A 15,338-nucleotide genomic window follows, 5' to 3' on the forward strand; every position below is an offset into this window, starting at 1 on the left:
TAATATTATGTAATTTGAAGAGAAACATACAGACAAGGAAGATTAAAATTGTGCCTGTGGTTTTTCTTCTCTGTTACAGATATTATCTTCCTAAAAAGTTCACCCAATGTAATATTGAAGAGTATCATGACTTCCTGAATAGTGGAGGTGGTGCCTGCCTTTTCAACAAACCTTCTAAGGTATTACATGTGATCAGAGTTATTTATTATTAATTTTTCTACAGTATCATAAACAAATTTTAAGCCATTGGGTCTTACAAAAGAAAGCTTTTGAATTTGCCCTATATGTAACTTTTAGATATACTAAATATCCATTTTGCAAAGTCAGCTTTAATGTTAGATATTTTGGGCTATTCTGATGGGAATAAAAAGCAGGTAGAAATCAGAGTTTTATTTCTGAACAATTTTCATTTTATTTTTCTGTGGTCAAATGATGATTAAGGGTTAGCTAACAAAAAGGTTTTTATTTGACCTTTTCCATTTTTTAAATCCCTCCCTCCCCCATATCTCTTCCTGTTACAAAGGAGCACCTGTCCCCTGCCACTACCTTTCAGAATGAGGGGTACTGCTGTTATTCATGATTTAAATTACAGGTACTGCTATTATTCATGATTTAAATTACACGTACTTCTCAATAAGAAACCCAAGTCCTCTTAGATTAAAAAGAAGTCTTTCTGTACTTGGACTTTGTCAGGGGCTTTACGACTTGCAGAGCATTCTCTCATTACTGATTAGAAGGCAGATCTTCCTCATGCATTACGAACATAGTATTTTGCATATCAAGTAAGAATGCTTTGTTCTTGTTAATTATGTGAACTATGATTTGCCTCTATGTACCACAGCGATATGTGGCATCACCTTTGTGATCATTTACCTTGTTTCATTCTCTGTTCACTCCAGTGAAATTTAGGAGTTGTATCATATTGCATTGGAAAGCAGTCCCTCTTTCCAAAAGTGTCAGAAGTAATATTTTAATGAAATCATTGGTGTGACAACTATAAAACAATTGAAGTCTTTTTATAAAAATAACAGATTATTCTGAACCCAGATTAAGAGACTAACTGTGTTTTCATTTGGATGAATTACTGTTTTGGCTTCCATTTGTGGTGATCTCATTTCTCGTTTGTGATGATCACTTCCAAATGAAAATGAAACATAAAGATGAATTGATTCTTTTGTAGGAGAGTAGAGGGTATTTGAAGTCAGATGGTTTTTTTTGCTTTCTTTATTTTGTTTTATTTTCCCCTCTAGTTAGATAAGAAAAGGAGTATGTGTTTATGGATGTACACTTCCATTCTTTAATGGATAAATTTCAATGAACTCTTGAATGAATATCATGTATGTGGTATTTACCATTTATGAATTTTACCTATCACAATAGGATGTTATATTTGAAAGATAATAAAAATGATGGATACATAAAAAATGAAGCCAACAGTCTTAAAATGTACTTTTATGCAAACCAGAAATTCTTTCAAACTGTGGGGCAAATTGTTAGTGCTGTTCTCTGCAAAGCTGTGTTAATAGGAGCTGCTATATTTTATATAAACTGTATCAGTGGATTTATTAATTTTTCTGATGTTTCCTTCATTGTCTATGAAATAACTTTCTATTTCACAGGAGAAATCATTAATAAAGGGCCTTAACACAGATGATTGGACATGGTCCTGATAACAATTCTGTGATAAAGATGAATGACTAATACTATTAATCCTGTTTTAGACATTGAAATACTGAGGGTCCAACAGGGAAAGTAGTTTCCCCAAGATAAGTAGTTGAGCCAAGATTTGAATCCAGGCAGTCTAATTCCAAATCCCTTGCTTTCCAATCTGAAATAAAATTTCAGTAATCTGACTTGGTTTTAGTCTATGGCTAGGATCATCGTTTTTTTGGGTGCCATTTGCCAGATCCTAACTGGTATGTGTGTTATATATGAATACATGATGAAATTTGAAATGAAAACAGAAGTAGACACTTTGGTTCTACTGTTTCCAGTTCTAAAGTTATGTTTTCTAGTTTAGAACTATAAAAACATGTTTTGAATGACTGGCAGATATAAAAGTGTGGCATTTACAGTCTTGTAAAGTTGATTTTCTGTAATTCTTTTGGTTCTTATCCCTCAGCTTCTTGATCCTCCTGAATGTGGCAATGGCTTCGTTGAAACTGGAGAGGAGTGTGACTGTGGAGCCCCTGCAGTAAGTCTCTGGTTGCTTTGATGATGTTTTTTAGTTAATTCAGAGGAAGTGTTGTGCCTGGAAATTCTACAGCATTTGTGGAAGAAAGGTTATTATTGTGAGATTGTACATTTATTGTGGAAGACGGCCCAGTACTTTGAGGAAAATGGCACCATTTTCTGATGTTTTACAAATGTTTATATTCCTTAGGAATGTGTCCTTGAAGGAGCGGAGTGTTGTAAGAAGTGCACCTTGACTCAAGACTCTCAGTGCAGTGATGGTCTTTGTTGTAGAAAGTGCAAGGTAAATAAATGTTGATTGATGACAAATTGAGAGGGAAAATGACATATTTGATTAACTCATTCAGGCTGGGTTAATATATCTAATAACAATAATAGTATCTGACATATATTGCGACCAGATTATCACTTGTGATCCTCTCAAAAATCTCATGAGGTGTAGTAGTAATTATTGTTTCCAGTGAAAGATGAGGACTCTGAGGTTTGTAGTGGTTAAGTAGTTTGCCTTTCTTAAACCAAGTAAATCAGGGAGCCAGAGCCTCAATTTCATTAATCTTTGGAGCCTGCCCTTTCCATACTGTCTCCCTGAAGCATGTGCCCATTGGATAAAACCAGGAGTTACTCATCTTTTACTTATGTTTACCTTTCTTTGTAAAACCAAGAAAATATTCAGATAGATCCTTCTTTTCTTTTTGATCAGCTTGGTATATATCTTACATCAGCTGTTGTGGGAGTAAAAGGAATACTTTTAGACATGATAATACCTTACATGTATTATTGTGCATGAGAGTTTAGAATGCATCTTTACTCATATTATCTGTTATCATTCTCCCAACAGCATCTTCCTACCTGTCTCCAAATACCTACATTAAGGCCTTTACATCCAGACTAACAGTGATTCAGAGCTTACCTTTCTGAAAGAAAGCTCTTTCTTTTTCTCTCTTCTCATATAATACCTGGTACAGTTACTAAGGTTTAATATTTGCCTTTCCTTCCAGTCTGTACATTTTATGGAGGCAGACCTCAGGCAGTAACTGGTATAGATTCTGCAAATATTTGTTGAATTAATGAATAAATACACACAGCACTCTCTTAATGATTATTTCTTGATTGACCAACTTTAGTCCATGACTTAAGGAAGGGTGGGATATGGAATATGATCATAGTCTACAGTATGCCAAGGGTTGTGCTAAGAACTTTTAATTTGTGTTATCTTAGATGAGGGTTTCTTAACCCTGGCACTTTTTGACATTTTGGGTTGGATCATTTTTGTTGTGAAGGTCTGTTTTGTGCATTGTAGGATGATTAGCAGCATCCCTGGTATCTACCTTCTATAAGCCAGTGGCCCCTCGCAGTCGTGACAACCAAAAATGACTCCAGACCTTGCAAACGTCCTCTTATGAGGCAAAATCATTCTTGGTTTAGACTGCTGCCTGAGATAATGTTCAAAACCACAGTTTTACAGTTGTGCAAGTCCAGTCTCAAGGAAGTTAAATAACCTGCCCAGGATCACTCACGTCCTAAGGAATAGAAGTGCAGTTACGTCCCAGATCTGATGGCAGCAGTTTGTGTTGTTTCCACTATACCACTATGTCTTCTGGAAACTTTTGAAGACATGTAAGGTACTGCCAGAAATCTCTGAAAGCACTCTCTGAAAGAGGAAGATTAAACAAATATGAAACAGACATTCTTTCATTTTGGCTACCTCAGCTGTTTATTCTGTCAGCTTCGCCAACTGCCATAACAGAGGATCCTGAATCATTTATTTTAATCCTCCACAGTTTAGCCTGCCCATCCATAAAATGCATTTAATTATGCTGTTTTCTTTTCTTGATTTATAGAATTAGGCTCTTTGTGATATAATCATTTGAAAGAACAGGTACAAAATAATAAAATTAAAATAAATAAAATAAAATGATATGGTTAACTATCCCACAGAAAATTTACAGCTGTACCAGTCGTAGATCTTTTTTGCTATTTTTTCTACCACCCCCAATCTTCTTTCCCACCCCACCCTATGCTCTTAGGGGACAGGATACTAAATGGGGTGAGGAGGAATAGAAGGACAAGAAATAGTGTGTATCTCTTTATCTTTATCTACATATATTTATAACAATGTATCTATAAAACTGGGGTTGGCAAGCTTTTTCTGTAAAGAGGCAGATAGTAAATATTTAGGCTTTGTGGATCTTAAGGTCTATCACAGTTTCTCACCTCCGCCTTTGCCTATGTAGGGAATGCAGTCATTGAGAATGCCTAAAGGAATGGGCTTAGCTGTGTGTCAGTAATACTTTATTTACAAAAACAGGCAGCCAGCTGCATTTAGCCCTCTGGCCATAATTTGTGGACCCCTGCTGTTAAAATATTGCTTGTTTACTTGTTTGTTATCTTTCTCCTCCCATTCAAATGTAAATTCCAAGGGAGCAGGGATTTTGGTCCATTTACTTGCTGCTCTATCCCAGCACTTAGCACAAGTCCTCCCCCACTGTGCTTCCTCCAGTTCCAAGGAGGAAGAGAACCAGAGCATATGAAATTAAATTATCTTGCTTATTTCTTTTTTCTTATGGCCCATTTACTCCTACCAAGTTCCTTGTAAGCAGGATTCTTGAGTCTTGGTCTCCACTGAGTCCTCTGTGGCTAGAAAAGTGCCTGATACATTCTAAATGCCTAGTAAATGTTTGGTAAATGAATGAATGGACACAAAGTTTGTTTGGCTCTACTAAAAAATATCTGATAAATTCCTAATTGGAGTTGGCAGTGTGCTGCACATGTTCTAGGATCAGCAGGAGACTTGAATGCCTGGAGAGTTTGTGAGCAAAGGGGAGAAGATGAAGATGAAGTTCATACAATGAGGGGGCCGGAATAATGAGTACGTTTGTGTGAGTTGAGACAAAAGCACAGAAGGATCCAGCCCAAAATGTTAACATTGATTACCAGGGGGAGTGGGATTGAAGCAGGGGAGGGAAGGATGATAACTTCCTTTGTGTATCTTTGTTCTGTTTGTTATAACAAGTACTCTTGCAATTTATAAATCCAGTGAGGTTAAAAATTAGTTGTACAACTCCGACACTTAAAAAAGTATTTGAAGTGGTTGGAAACAAAGATAAAAATAATAACAACAACAAAAACTCCCACACGCAGGCACAAGTACTAGAAACATTAGAACAGAATAAAAGACCCAGATTTAGATTTATATAAAAATCAAGCTGGAGGGAAGACAGGAAGGGGAGCATGGAAAGAGATAGCTTTGCCAAAAAATCGGACTTTTACAAGCTTTCAGCTTCTTGGTAGATAAGGCAAAAAGAGGAATGTGATAAAGTTGCCAGTAAGGATGCAGGGTAAAGTGTAAATCCACGAGCTATTTCAAAGCCAGAATCACTAGAACTTGGATTAACTTGTTCTGAGGGAGATGTACCATCAAGCACAACCCCATTTTAGCAGGATATTGTAAAATTTGTGGTGATGAATATGTAAATAACTTCGTGTATGAGAATCTCTCTTAAAATTATTAAAATAACGTGTCATTCTGTAATTGTGGTTTTTCACAGACTGCCATTTAAAAATAGCTCAAGATATTCCTATCCAAACAATTTTTCATTTTGCCTTTTTACATGAAACGGTGCAACTTTTTTTTTTTTTCCAGTTTTGCACATTGATGTTTTTGTTTGTTTTAGTTTCAGCCTTTGGGAACTGTGTGCCGAGAAGCAGTAAATGATTGTGATATTCGTGAAACGTGTTCAGGAAATTCAAGCCAGGTAATTTACAAAATAATTACTCTAAACCCTGTGGAAAAAAGCAGGGCATCTTCAGAGCTGATCTCCAGGAGAAATGTAAATGGACAAGAAGCTCATTTTCCTCTTTCCCATGACCATTCCTCTTTTTTCATTTATATTTCAGGAATTTAAGTTTTCAGTAATAGAAGCCTGAGCAGATGTACAGCGTAATTTTGTCCTAATTTTGAATTGATGTAAAATTGCGTGCATGCATTAACTATTTTGCTTTTATTTTAAGTAGGACATAAGAAGCATTTTATTTGTACATGTCTACTTTGTGTGGGAAGAAACAGAAAATCTCTGACTTTTCCTTCAGCTGATTGAAGTAGGAGAGTTAGCAGAGGCAGAAAAGCCCACAGAACTTTGGGTTCAGAAAATGGACCCATTTCTCTGTCTTCTATCCTATCCTTAAGTCTCTTGCCTGTCCTCCTTTATCTTGTTTAGCTTCTTGCTTCACCTCAGACATTAATAGCTGTTCTTGAATTTAAGATTATTTAGTTGTGTCAATAGACAAGCTTGGGAAGTTGCATAAACTTCGGTGAGAATTTATAGTTTTCAGCATGGTGTGTATGTTGGTGGTGCTTGCTTTGCATGGTAGTACAGAACCATAAAAATGACTGTACAGGCTGAACCATGTGAAGTGCTCTTAATAATCAAAAATGGAAAAATGACAACTGTTCTGTGACCTTAAAATTTTTTTGTCAAAATATTAAAAACTCTAAGTGTTGGTTATAAATGTTTAGGGAAATGAAAACAAAAACTTAAAACAATATTTATTTAGTACACTATAAATTAAAATGTTAGAAACATTGATAATAAAAGTATTTTATTTCTTTGTTAAAAAAATTTATCAGGAGTACTTTGAACTTACAATACAGAACGAGCATCTTTTCTATGCTTTAGCAAATTGTCATTCTCCTTTCTAAGTTTGCATCAACTTCCAACATTTTATCCTTTGTCTTTTAGTGTTGTGAAGTATCTCTGAGAGTTCATTTAATGTGAAGTTTTTTTTACCAGCATCACTTCCTCTGGGGCATCTTCATCCTTTTAGTCACAACCACTTTCTTTAATAATATCAATAAGCTCACCTTCACTAAGTTCTTCTGGATGCAAATCTGGAGTCTCTAAAATAGCAGCAGTATCAGCATTCCCACTGTCAGCTATTTTTTCTTTAACTCCATTAGCATTTGATTCAAATTCCACCTTCAGCATCATCACTTTTTGTTTCTTTGCTGCACTTTCGACTTGGTTAGCCACTCCCCTCTTTCAAGGACATTTTTATAAAATGTCATAGTTTGTCACCAGGAGACAAAGAAGCAACATGACTATGCACTTTGTTGTCTGTGTATGAACCAAATAACATAAGCTCATTAACTAGTAGCTGTTGATCTTTAAAAGAAGTGAAGTGATTGATTATTGATTATGATGGCCATGTTATTGACATAGCGATTTGTGGATGGAAGAGCCGGCAGCAAATCTTGTACTTTGTACAATTACTCACAGTTAATATATTGTGGTAACTGAAGTTCAAACTGTGTAGTTAGGGGACTGGTGTTATTTAATGAAACCATGGTTTCCTAGGCTGCTTAGACAAATATCATGAAGTGGGTTAGCTTAAACAATGGGGATTTATTAGCTTACAGTTTGAGGCTGGGAAAATGTCCAAATCAAGTCATCATCAAAGTGATGCTTTCTTCCCAAAGACCGTATGTGGCGATCCTTAGCTCCTCTGCCACATGGCAAGGTACTTGGTGGTGTCTGCTGGTCTCTCCCTTCTCTTTGGGGTTCCATTGACTTCAGTTTCTTACTTCCATGGCTTTCTTTTTGTCTGTCTGCATTCATTCTGTGTATAAAGGACTTCAGTAATAGGATTAAGACCCATTCCAAATGAGGTGGGTCACAACTTAACTGAAGTAAACCTCATCAAAAAGTCCTACTTACAATGGGTTCACCCCCACAGGAATGGACTAGATTTAAGAACATATTTTTCTGGAGTACATACATCTCCAAACCACCGTACATTGAAGTTCACGCGTATCAGAACTGAGCAAAGCAAGGACTGCCTGCATTTTTTTTTTCCTCAACAGGAGGATTCAATAGTGGTATACCTACATTAACCCTTAAAAATACTTTATTTTAAAGATAGTTGGCCAAAGAGAGTAAAGATCTTTCATGTAAAAACATTATCCTTTCTTGCTATCTGATTTAGCAGATTTTCTAAGTTAACAGCTGGTGATCATGAGGATACAGTGTAACGGTTGCCTTTGGGTTACTGGAAGGAAAGTATATTAGTACAACTTCTTTGGAAAGTGATTATACAGTAAATAACAGGAATTTTTAAAAAATCCTAAATCCATAAATAATGTTTACACAAAGATGCTCTTGTTGCTTTAGTTGTAACAGCCTAAATTGGAGATAATTATAAGTGAATGTTCTGGTATATTGGTTAGATGGTTTGTTAGCTGAGTGTGGTGTTTTGCAGCCACTAAAAATGATACATATAAAAAAGTTTATTTTGACATAAGGATAATCATATGATAAAAGTAAAGAGAAGCAGAATATAAGATATTATCTATAATTTGATCATATCTGTGTTTACAGTTATCAAATTTCATAGAAAAAGATAGAAAATGTACCAAAATATAAAAAACTGTTGCCTTTGGATGGTGGGAAAATGAGTGGGTTTTGTCTTTTATTTTTTCTACTTTTTTGCATTTCCAAAACTTTTCTCAAGTGAGTGTATATTACTTTAATGATAGAAAAAAAATGAATAATAAATTTTAAAATTACTGTCTTTAGTATATCCACATGAGAATGTTTTGAAATTTTATGAAATTGATATAAGGGGAAAAATGGGGTTATAAAGCATGTCCTTTTATAACATGTTCAAAATCAACTTCTGCTCAGAGAGTCATTTTAAGTGTTAGGGATGTGTTGCTTCTTATGACAATAGAGAGGACACTGTAATTATTGCTGTATTCTACATTGGCAGTCCTCCTTGCTTTTGTTTTGTTTCCTTGTTTTTCTTGCTCAGAATAATAGTGTATCTGTATGAAGCAAGATGCATTTAAATGTCAGCCTTAGCTGAGCCTATTGCAGTCAGTTCTGTTTATTTGTTACTGTATAATCAGCTGTTTTTTGCCTCTGGCAGATTCATATGTTTTGGGGAAAGAGCACAAATTATTGTATTCCTTCTTGTTTTCTCTTGATCTTCGTTTTTATTCTCAGATGGTTTCAGATAATAACCTTATTATCAGGCTTTATTTCTAAAATGGAAATGTTAGAGAGGTTAGTTCAGGCTGATAGTTTGCTCTGAATTTGGTTCATATCTCTGTTCTCTTTTTCTAGTGTGCCCCTAACATCCATAAAATGGATGGATATTCTTGTGATGGTGTTCAGGTAGGTTGCTTTATTTTTACCTCAATTTTTCATGTGCACCAGCATGAAAGAAATATTGAAATCTTAAAGAAATAGAAACTCAATTTAAATGTTTCATAGTCAATTCTGAAGATGAAACACATTTTTGATACTCATCTATTTTTTACAATCATATTTTCTTCAGTTATCTGACATAAGCAGATGTTGCCTTGCTAATGGATCTGCTTTCTATTTTAGGGAATTTGCTTTGGAGGACGATGTAAAACCAGGGATAGACAATGCAAATACATCTGGGGGCAAAGTGAGTAAATAGTGTGGGTTGATATTCGGGTTGATTTCTCCAGGGTATCTGGGCTAGAAGTAAATTTTTGACCACTTTATCACTGGGAGATTCTCAAAGTCACAGCAGGTTTTAGCAGGGGCACTTCTGTAGACATTAGAGAAAGGCACCTCCAGTGGGAGGACACAGCCCCACACATCTTGGCTAGTGGGCAGTATTTTTGACGAAACAGGAGGTGCCTTTGCTGCCAGGCAGGTGAAGTCCATGCCACAGTGTCAGATTGGATAGAAAGGCAAGCCTGGATTACAGTTCCACTTATACTCCCCCCAGCTGAGTGCCCCTGAACAAAACCTGTTCAACCGTATAGGATGGACATGGACCCTGGATAGGACATCCTTGACTTAGAGCTGTAGCCATTATAGCTAGAGTTGCTTTTTCCTCCTCAAATATTTTCCTTGAAATCTAGCTAACTCTCTCAGTTCCAAGCAACCTTCTGTTAAGGTAGTTCTGCTATATCCAAAGGAAATTTTAATGTTATTCCTTTCAAAGTTTGTCAGATTTTTATAGAAGAATATATAACATTTAGATTTAAATCATATTATATCTCTATTTATATGTATATTTAAATATTGTATAATGTAATTTTTTCCAGAAGAATCACTGGCCCTTTTGAACAGTTTCTCCTCTAAACACTTTCAGAAGACAGTTTGTTTGTATTAGAAAGCAAGTTATAAAAGTAATGGGATCTAAAAACATTCTTAATTATCATAAATAGCAGCCATAATCCTTCTGGGGAGGGTAAGTGTATGCTTCCTTTTAAGCAATTAGAAACATTATATTTGGGGGAAAATTTAGTAATGCAGGTCTGTACTATAAACAAGGAGATGCATTTTTTTGTTTCTTCCACTTGAGAAAAAATAGCTTGACAGCAAGAAGTAGGGGGAAAAAAACCCAACATAGTAAGTTGTTTTTAAATAAACACCAAAGGTTGTCCTTTGATTAGCTTTCAGTAGCCATTTTGAAATAACTCATAGATAATGCCATTAACCAACCCTGAACCTGACAAAACTACTGACATAACCTTATACACCATTTTGACTCTCAGGGATTTAGCATGAATTCAAGCTTGTCTAAAATCAGAATAAAATTTTTGATAACTGCTGAGAATTAGTGAGCCAGGTAGGAATTTTACCACCGCTTTTCTAATCTTCAGTTATAGTATATAAATATTTTAATTAAAGTGTCTTTATGATCAACAAAAGGTGCTGAATAAGAAATTCATGCTTTATATATCTGAAACTGACTTTAAAGCATGAAACATTTATTCAAGGAAACATTTGGTAGCATCTTACCCTAATTATTGGTCAAATGCTGAGGAGTCTCCTTCTTGCAATCGATAGCCTAAATCCTATCAAAATCTAAATGTATTTCTATTTTCCAAATTTCAAATGAGAGTCATTGATGTCTATGGTATAGGAAAACTCTTGATAATTATAGGTGCAAATTTTTGAATTAACACATGTAGTGAAGAAGAGTCCTTGAATTGCAATTTTCCCTTACTTCAGAAATTCTGAGCAGCTTGTGTTTTGCCTCTCTCACTGATCAAAAACTTTATTCTGCTTCAGAAGTGACGGCGTCAGACAAATACTGCTATGAGAAACTGAATATCGAAGGGACTGAGAAGGGTAACTGTGGGAAAGACAAAGACACTTGGATACAATGCAACAAACGGTGAGGGGGATAAGTTAGCCCCGAGTTCATCACTCAAACATCACTTTTTTTTTTTTTATTAAATTCAGTTTTATTGAAATACATCCACACACCGTACAGTCATCCATGGTATACAATCCACTGTCCACAGTATGATAACATAGTTATGCGTTCATCACCACAATCTATCTCTGAACATTTTCCTTACATCAGAAAGAACCAGAACAAGAATAAAAAATAAAAGTGAAAAAAGAACACCCAAATCATCCCCCCATCCCACCCCATTTGTCCTTTAGTTTTTATCCCCATTTTTCTACTCATCCATACACTAGATGAAGGGGGTGTGATCCACAAGGTCTTCACAATCACACTGTCACCCCTTGTAATCTACATTATTATATAATTGTCTTCAGGAGTCCAGACTGCTGGGTTGGAGTTTGGTAGTTTCAGGTATTTACTTCTAGCTATTCCAATACGTTAAAACCTAAGAGGTGTTATCTATATAGTGCATAGGAATGTCCACCAGAGTGACCTCTTGACTCCATTTGGAATCTCTCAGCCACTGAAACTATTTTGTCTCATTTTGCATCCCCCTTTTGGTCAAGAAGATACTCTCAGTCCTATGATGCCGGGTCCACATTCATCCCCGGGAGTCATATTCTGTGGGAGTCGGGTCCCACGTTCAAACATCACTTTTTGAGCCACCAGGGCTTTGCTATTTTCTGTATCCCACAAAGCATGCCACCTTGTCTATTCACCTCATCTTTTCTCATCACCTATCCCAAATCTTGACATAAACGCTGACCTCTCTCCTAAGGCCCAGGCAGCTTACAGCTGCCTCAGGACTCTTCCACCCAGAAGACACCCACATCTCAAAAGCAACAAAAATTAGAGCCGCAAGAGTATGTACTTAGTTCTGTTGAATTGAACTGGCTCTGGCTTTCTTAAGTCATCCCTGTTTTTGCTAAAGGACTCAATATCTTACTGAAGCCTCAGGGTGACCCTTTACTATACCTTCTTTCTGGCACATTGTCCAGTTGTAAATTCATGTCCATTCTTCCCTTCCTGCCCTGCATTTGTTTTTAATTCATCTCTGCTTTTCCACTGCTATTGCCGTCACCTCAACTGAGACACATATTACCTCATGAACTGTTACAAAAGTCTCATAATGGATATCGAGGCCAGTAGTTTCTAGCATGCTACCGTATTCTTCTGAATCTTTTTGATCACATCAATTCTTTGTTCAAAATTTCACCAGTTTCACATAGCTAACTAGTATTAAGAATCGTACCCACTGTTTCTTGGGTACACTCTGTGCTACGTACTGTTTCACGCTTTATATGAACTATGCCATTTAATGTTCATGGCAGTTCTCCCCATTGTATGGAGAAGGAAACTGAGATACATTAATTAACATTTCCAAGTTCGATCATGTAGCTGGGTTGTAGTAGAAGCAGAATTAGAACTCAGGCAATGGGCAGTCTTATTCCACTCTTATCCACTTTGCTGAATGTGGATTTAACAAATAAAACAGGACTGTAGCTTGGCACTGAACCTTCTCCACAATTTGTCCCTAACCTTTATTTTTTGTCTCTGCTTCTCTTCCACATTTTCACAAACCTTACCTTTCCTAATATGTACATTACACTATCCTAACTTTGTCCCTGTGTTCATGCTATTATTTCCTCTGGAAGTTCCCTTTGTACTCACACCATCACCTGTCAAAAATTTATCCATCCTTCAAAGCCCACAAGATATAGCCAGTATATAATCTCTTTAACTCTGGGGCAACTCAAGTGTTTTTCATTCACTAACTGAATTTTTTTTTAGCATATCCAGTGATGTGTTATGGGGAACAATATTCTGATATAAAATAAGTCTATTTGATAGATAATGTCCTTTAGATAAATACTTGAACTAAAGGGCAGTAAAGGAAAAACTAGAAAACAATGAGATTTTGGTGTACCAATTAAGAGTTTCAGAGAAGACAGTTTTTCAAGCAGGAGACAATAATTTGGGCTTATTTTATTTTGTTTAGCATGTGAGTAAATAGTACAGTTAATAAATCAACTGCTAAAAAGTAACACAAGGGTATCATTCTAACTGAATGGTTTGCTATATCTTTGGGATAAGGGGAAAGTAAAGTAAATAATTGGTACTCTTTTAATGCAGGGATGTGCTTTGTGGTTACCTTTTGTGTACCAATATTGGTAATATCCCAAGACTTGGAGAACTTGATGGTGAAATCACATCTACTTTAGTTGTGCAGCAGGGGAGAACATTAAATTGCAGGTAATTGTCTAATCATTCTGTGAGATGATTTGTCATCTTTTTCTCAGGAACACAGTTCATGTGCATGCTAGTAAACTGAAACAGAATCCAATCCATAGAGGTGATTGAGTAAATCCTGACAAAAAAGACATGAAGAGAAGATAAGAATTAGTGGAATGTGCAAGATTATATGGTTGCTTGAGATATGTTATTTGGTCAGCAAAATCTTGCAAGGTTTAGTTTGCGTTTCATTTTTGTTAAGGAAAATAAATTTCTGGGTTAAAATAGAAGATTAAATATATGTATCAACTTTTGCTCCCTTCTGAAGTCCCATTAAAATGACACCAAGAGAGGCGGGGCAAGATGGCAGACTGGTGAGCTGTATGTTTTAGTTACTCCTCCAGGAAAGTAGGTAAAAAGCCAGGAACTGCGTGGACTGGACACCACAGAGCAATCTGTCTTTGGGCATACTTCATACAACACTCATGAAAACGTGGAACTGCTGAGATCAGCGAAATCTGTAAGTTTTTGCGGCCAGGGGACCCGCGCCCCTCCCTGCCAGGCTCAGTCCCGGGGGAGGAGGGGCTGTCAGCTCCAGGAAGGAGAAGGGAGAATTGCAGTGGCTGCTCTCATCGGAAACTCATTCTACTGATTCAAACTCCAACCATAGATAGACTGAGGCCAGACACCAGAGACTCTGAGAGCAGCCAGCCCAGCAGAGAGGAGACGGGCATAGAAGGAAAACAACACGAGAAGCTCCAAAGTAAAAGCAGAGGATTTTTGGAGTTCTGGTGAACACAGAAAGGGGAAGGGCGGAGATCAGGCCTTGAGGCGCATATGCAAATCCCGAAGCAAGGCTGATCTCTCTGCCCAGGGCACCTTTCCTTAATGGCCCTGGTTGCTTTGTCTATTAGCATTTCAATAACCCATTAGATCTCTGAGGAGGGCCGTTTTTTTTTTTTTTTTTTTTTTTTTAAATCCTTTTTGCTTTTTCTAAAACAATTACTCTAAGAAGCTCAATACAGAAAGCTTCAAAGAATTGAAATTTGGGCACGTCAAGTCAAGAGCAGAACTAAGAGAGCTCTGAGACAAAAGGCAATAATCCAGTGGCTGAGAAAATTCACTAAACAACACAACTTCCCAAGAAAAGGGGGGTGTCCGCTCACAGCCACCATCCTGGTGGACAGGAAACACTCCTGCCCATCGCCAGCCCCATAGCCCAGAGCTGCCCCAGACAACCCAGTGTGACGGAAGTGCTTCAAATAACAGGCACACACCACAAAACTGGGCGTGGACATTAGCCTTCCCTGCAACCTCAGCTGAATATCCCAGAGCTGGGAAGGGGGAGCAGTGTGAATTAACAGAGCCCCATTCAGCCATCATTTGAGCAGACTGGGAGCCTCCCAACACAGCCCAGCAGCCCAGAACTGCCCTGGGGGGAAGGCACTCACCTGTGACATAGCACAGTCATCCCTCAACAGAGGACCCGGGGTGCACAGCCTGGAAGAGGGGCCCACTTGCAAGTCTCAGGAGCCATACGCCAATACCAAAGACTTGTGGGTCAGTGGCAGAGACAAACTGTGGCAGGACTGAACTGAAGGATTAGACTATTGCAGTAGCTTTAAAACTCTAGGATCATCAGGGAGATTTGATTGTTAGGGCCACCCCCCCTCCCCGACTGCCCAGAAACACGCCCCACATACAGGGCAGGCAACACCAACTACACACGCAAG

General features: G+C 37.2%; 1 protein-coding gene across 9 annotated transcripts in view; it reads left to right on the forward strand.

The window, feature by feature from the left end:
• ADAM22 (ADAM metallopeptidase domain 22) overlaps window positions 1-15,338 on the forward strand; it is a 285,191-nt gene that overhangs the window by 219,302 nt on the left and 50,551 nt on the right. For all 9 annotated transcript variants that reach the window (XM_037836582.1, XM_037836583.1, XM_037836585.1 and 6 more), the window contains exons 15-22: window positions 80-179; window positions 2,123-2,194; window positions 2,384-2,476; window positions 5,868-5,948; window positions 9,315-9,365; window positions 9,582-9,645; window positions 11,250-11,355; window positions 13,507-13,626. In XM_037836582.1, the coding sequence (XP_037692510.1) occupies window positions 80-179; window positions 2,123-2,194; window positions 2,384-2,476; window positions 5,868-5,948; window positions 9,315-9,365; window positions 9,582-9,645; window positions 11,250-11,355; window positions 13,507-13,626 (687 nt within the window). The remainder of the gene's footprint in view (window positions 1-79; window positions 180-2,122; window positions 2,195-2,383; window positions 2,477-5,867; window positions 5,949-9,314; window positions 9,366-9,581; window positions 9,646-11,249; window positions 11,356-13,506; window positions 13,627-15,338) is intronic.

This window comes from Choloepus didactylus, chromosome 5, assembly GCF_015220235.1.
Source record: "Choloepus didactylus isolate mChoDid1 chromosome 5, mChoDid1.pri, whole genome shotgun sequence".
Taxonomy (NCBI): domain Eukaryota; kingdom Metazoa; phylum Chordata; class Mammalia; order Pilosa; family Megalonychidae; genus Choloepus; species Choloepus didactylus.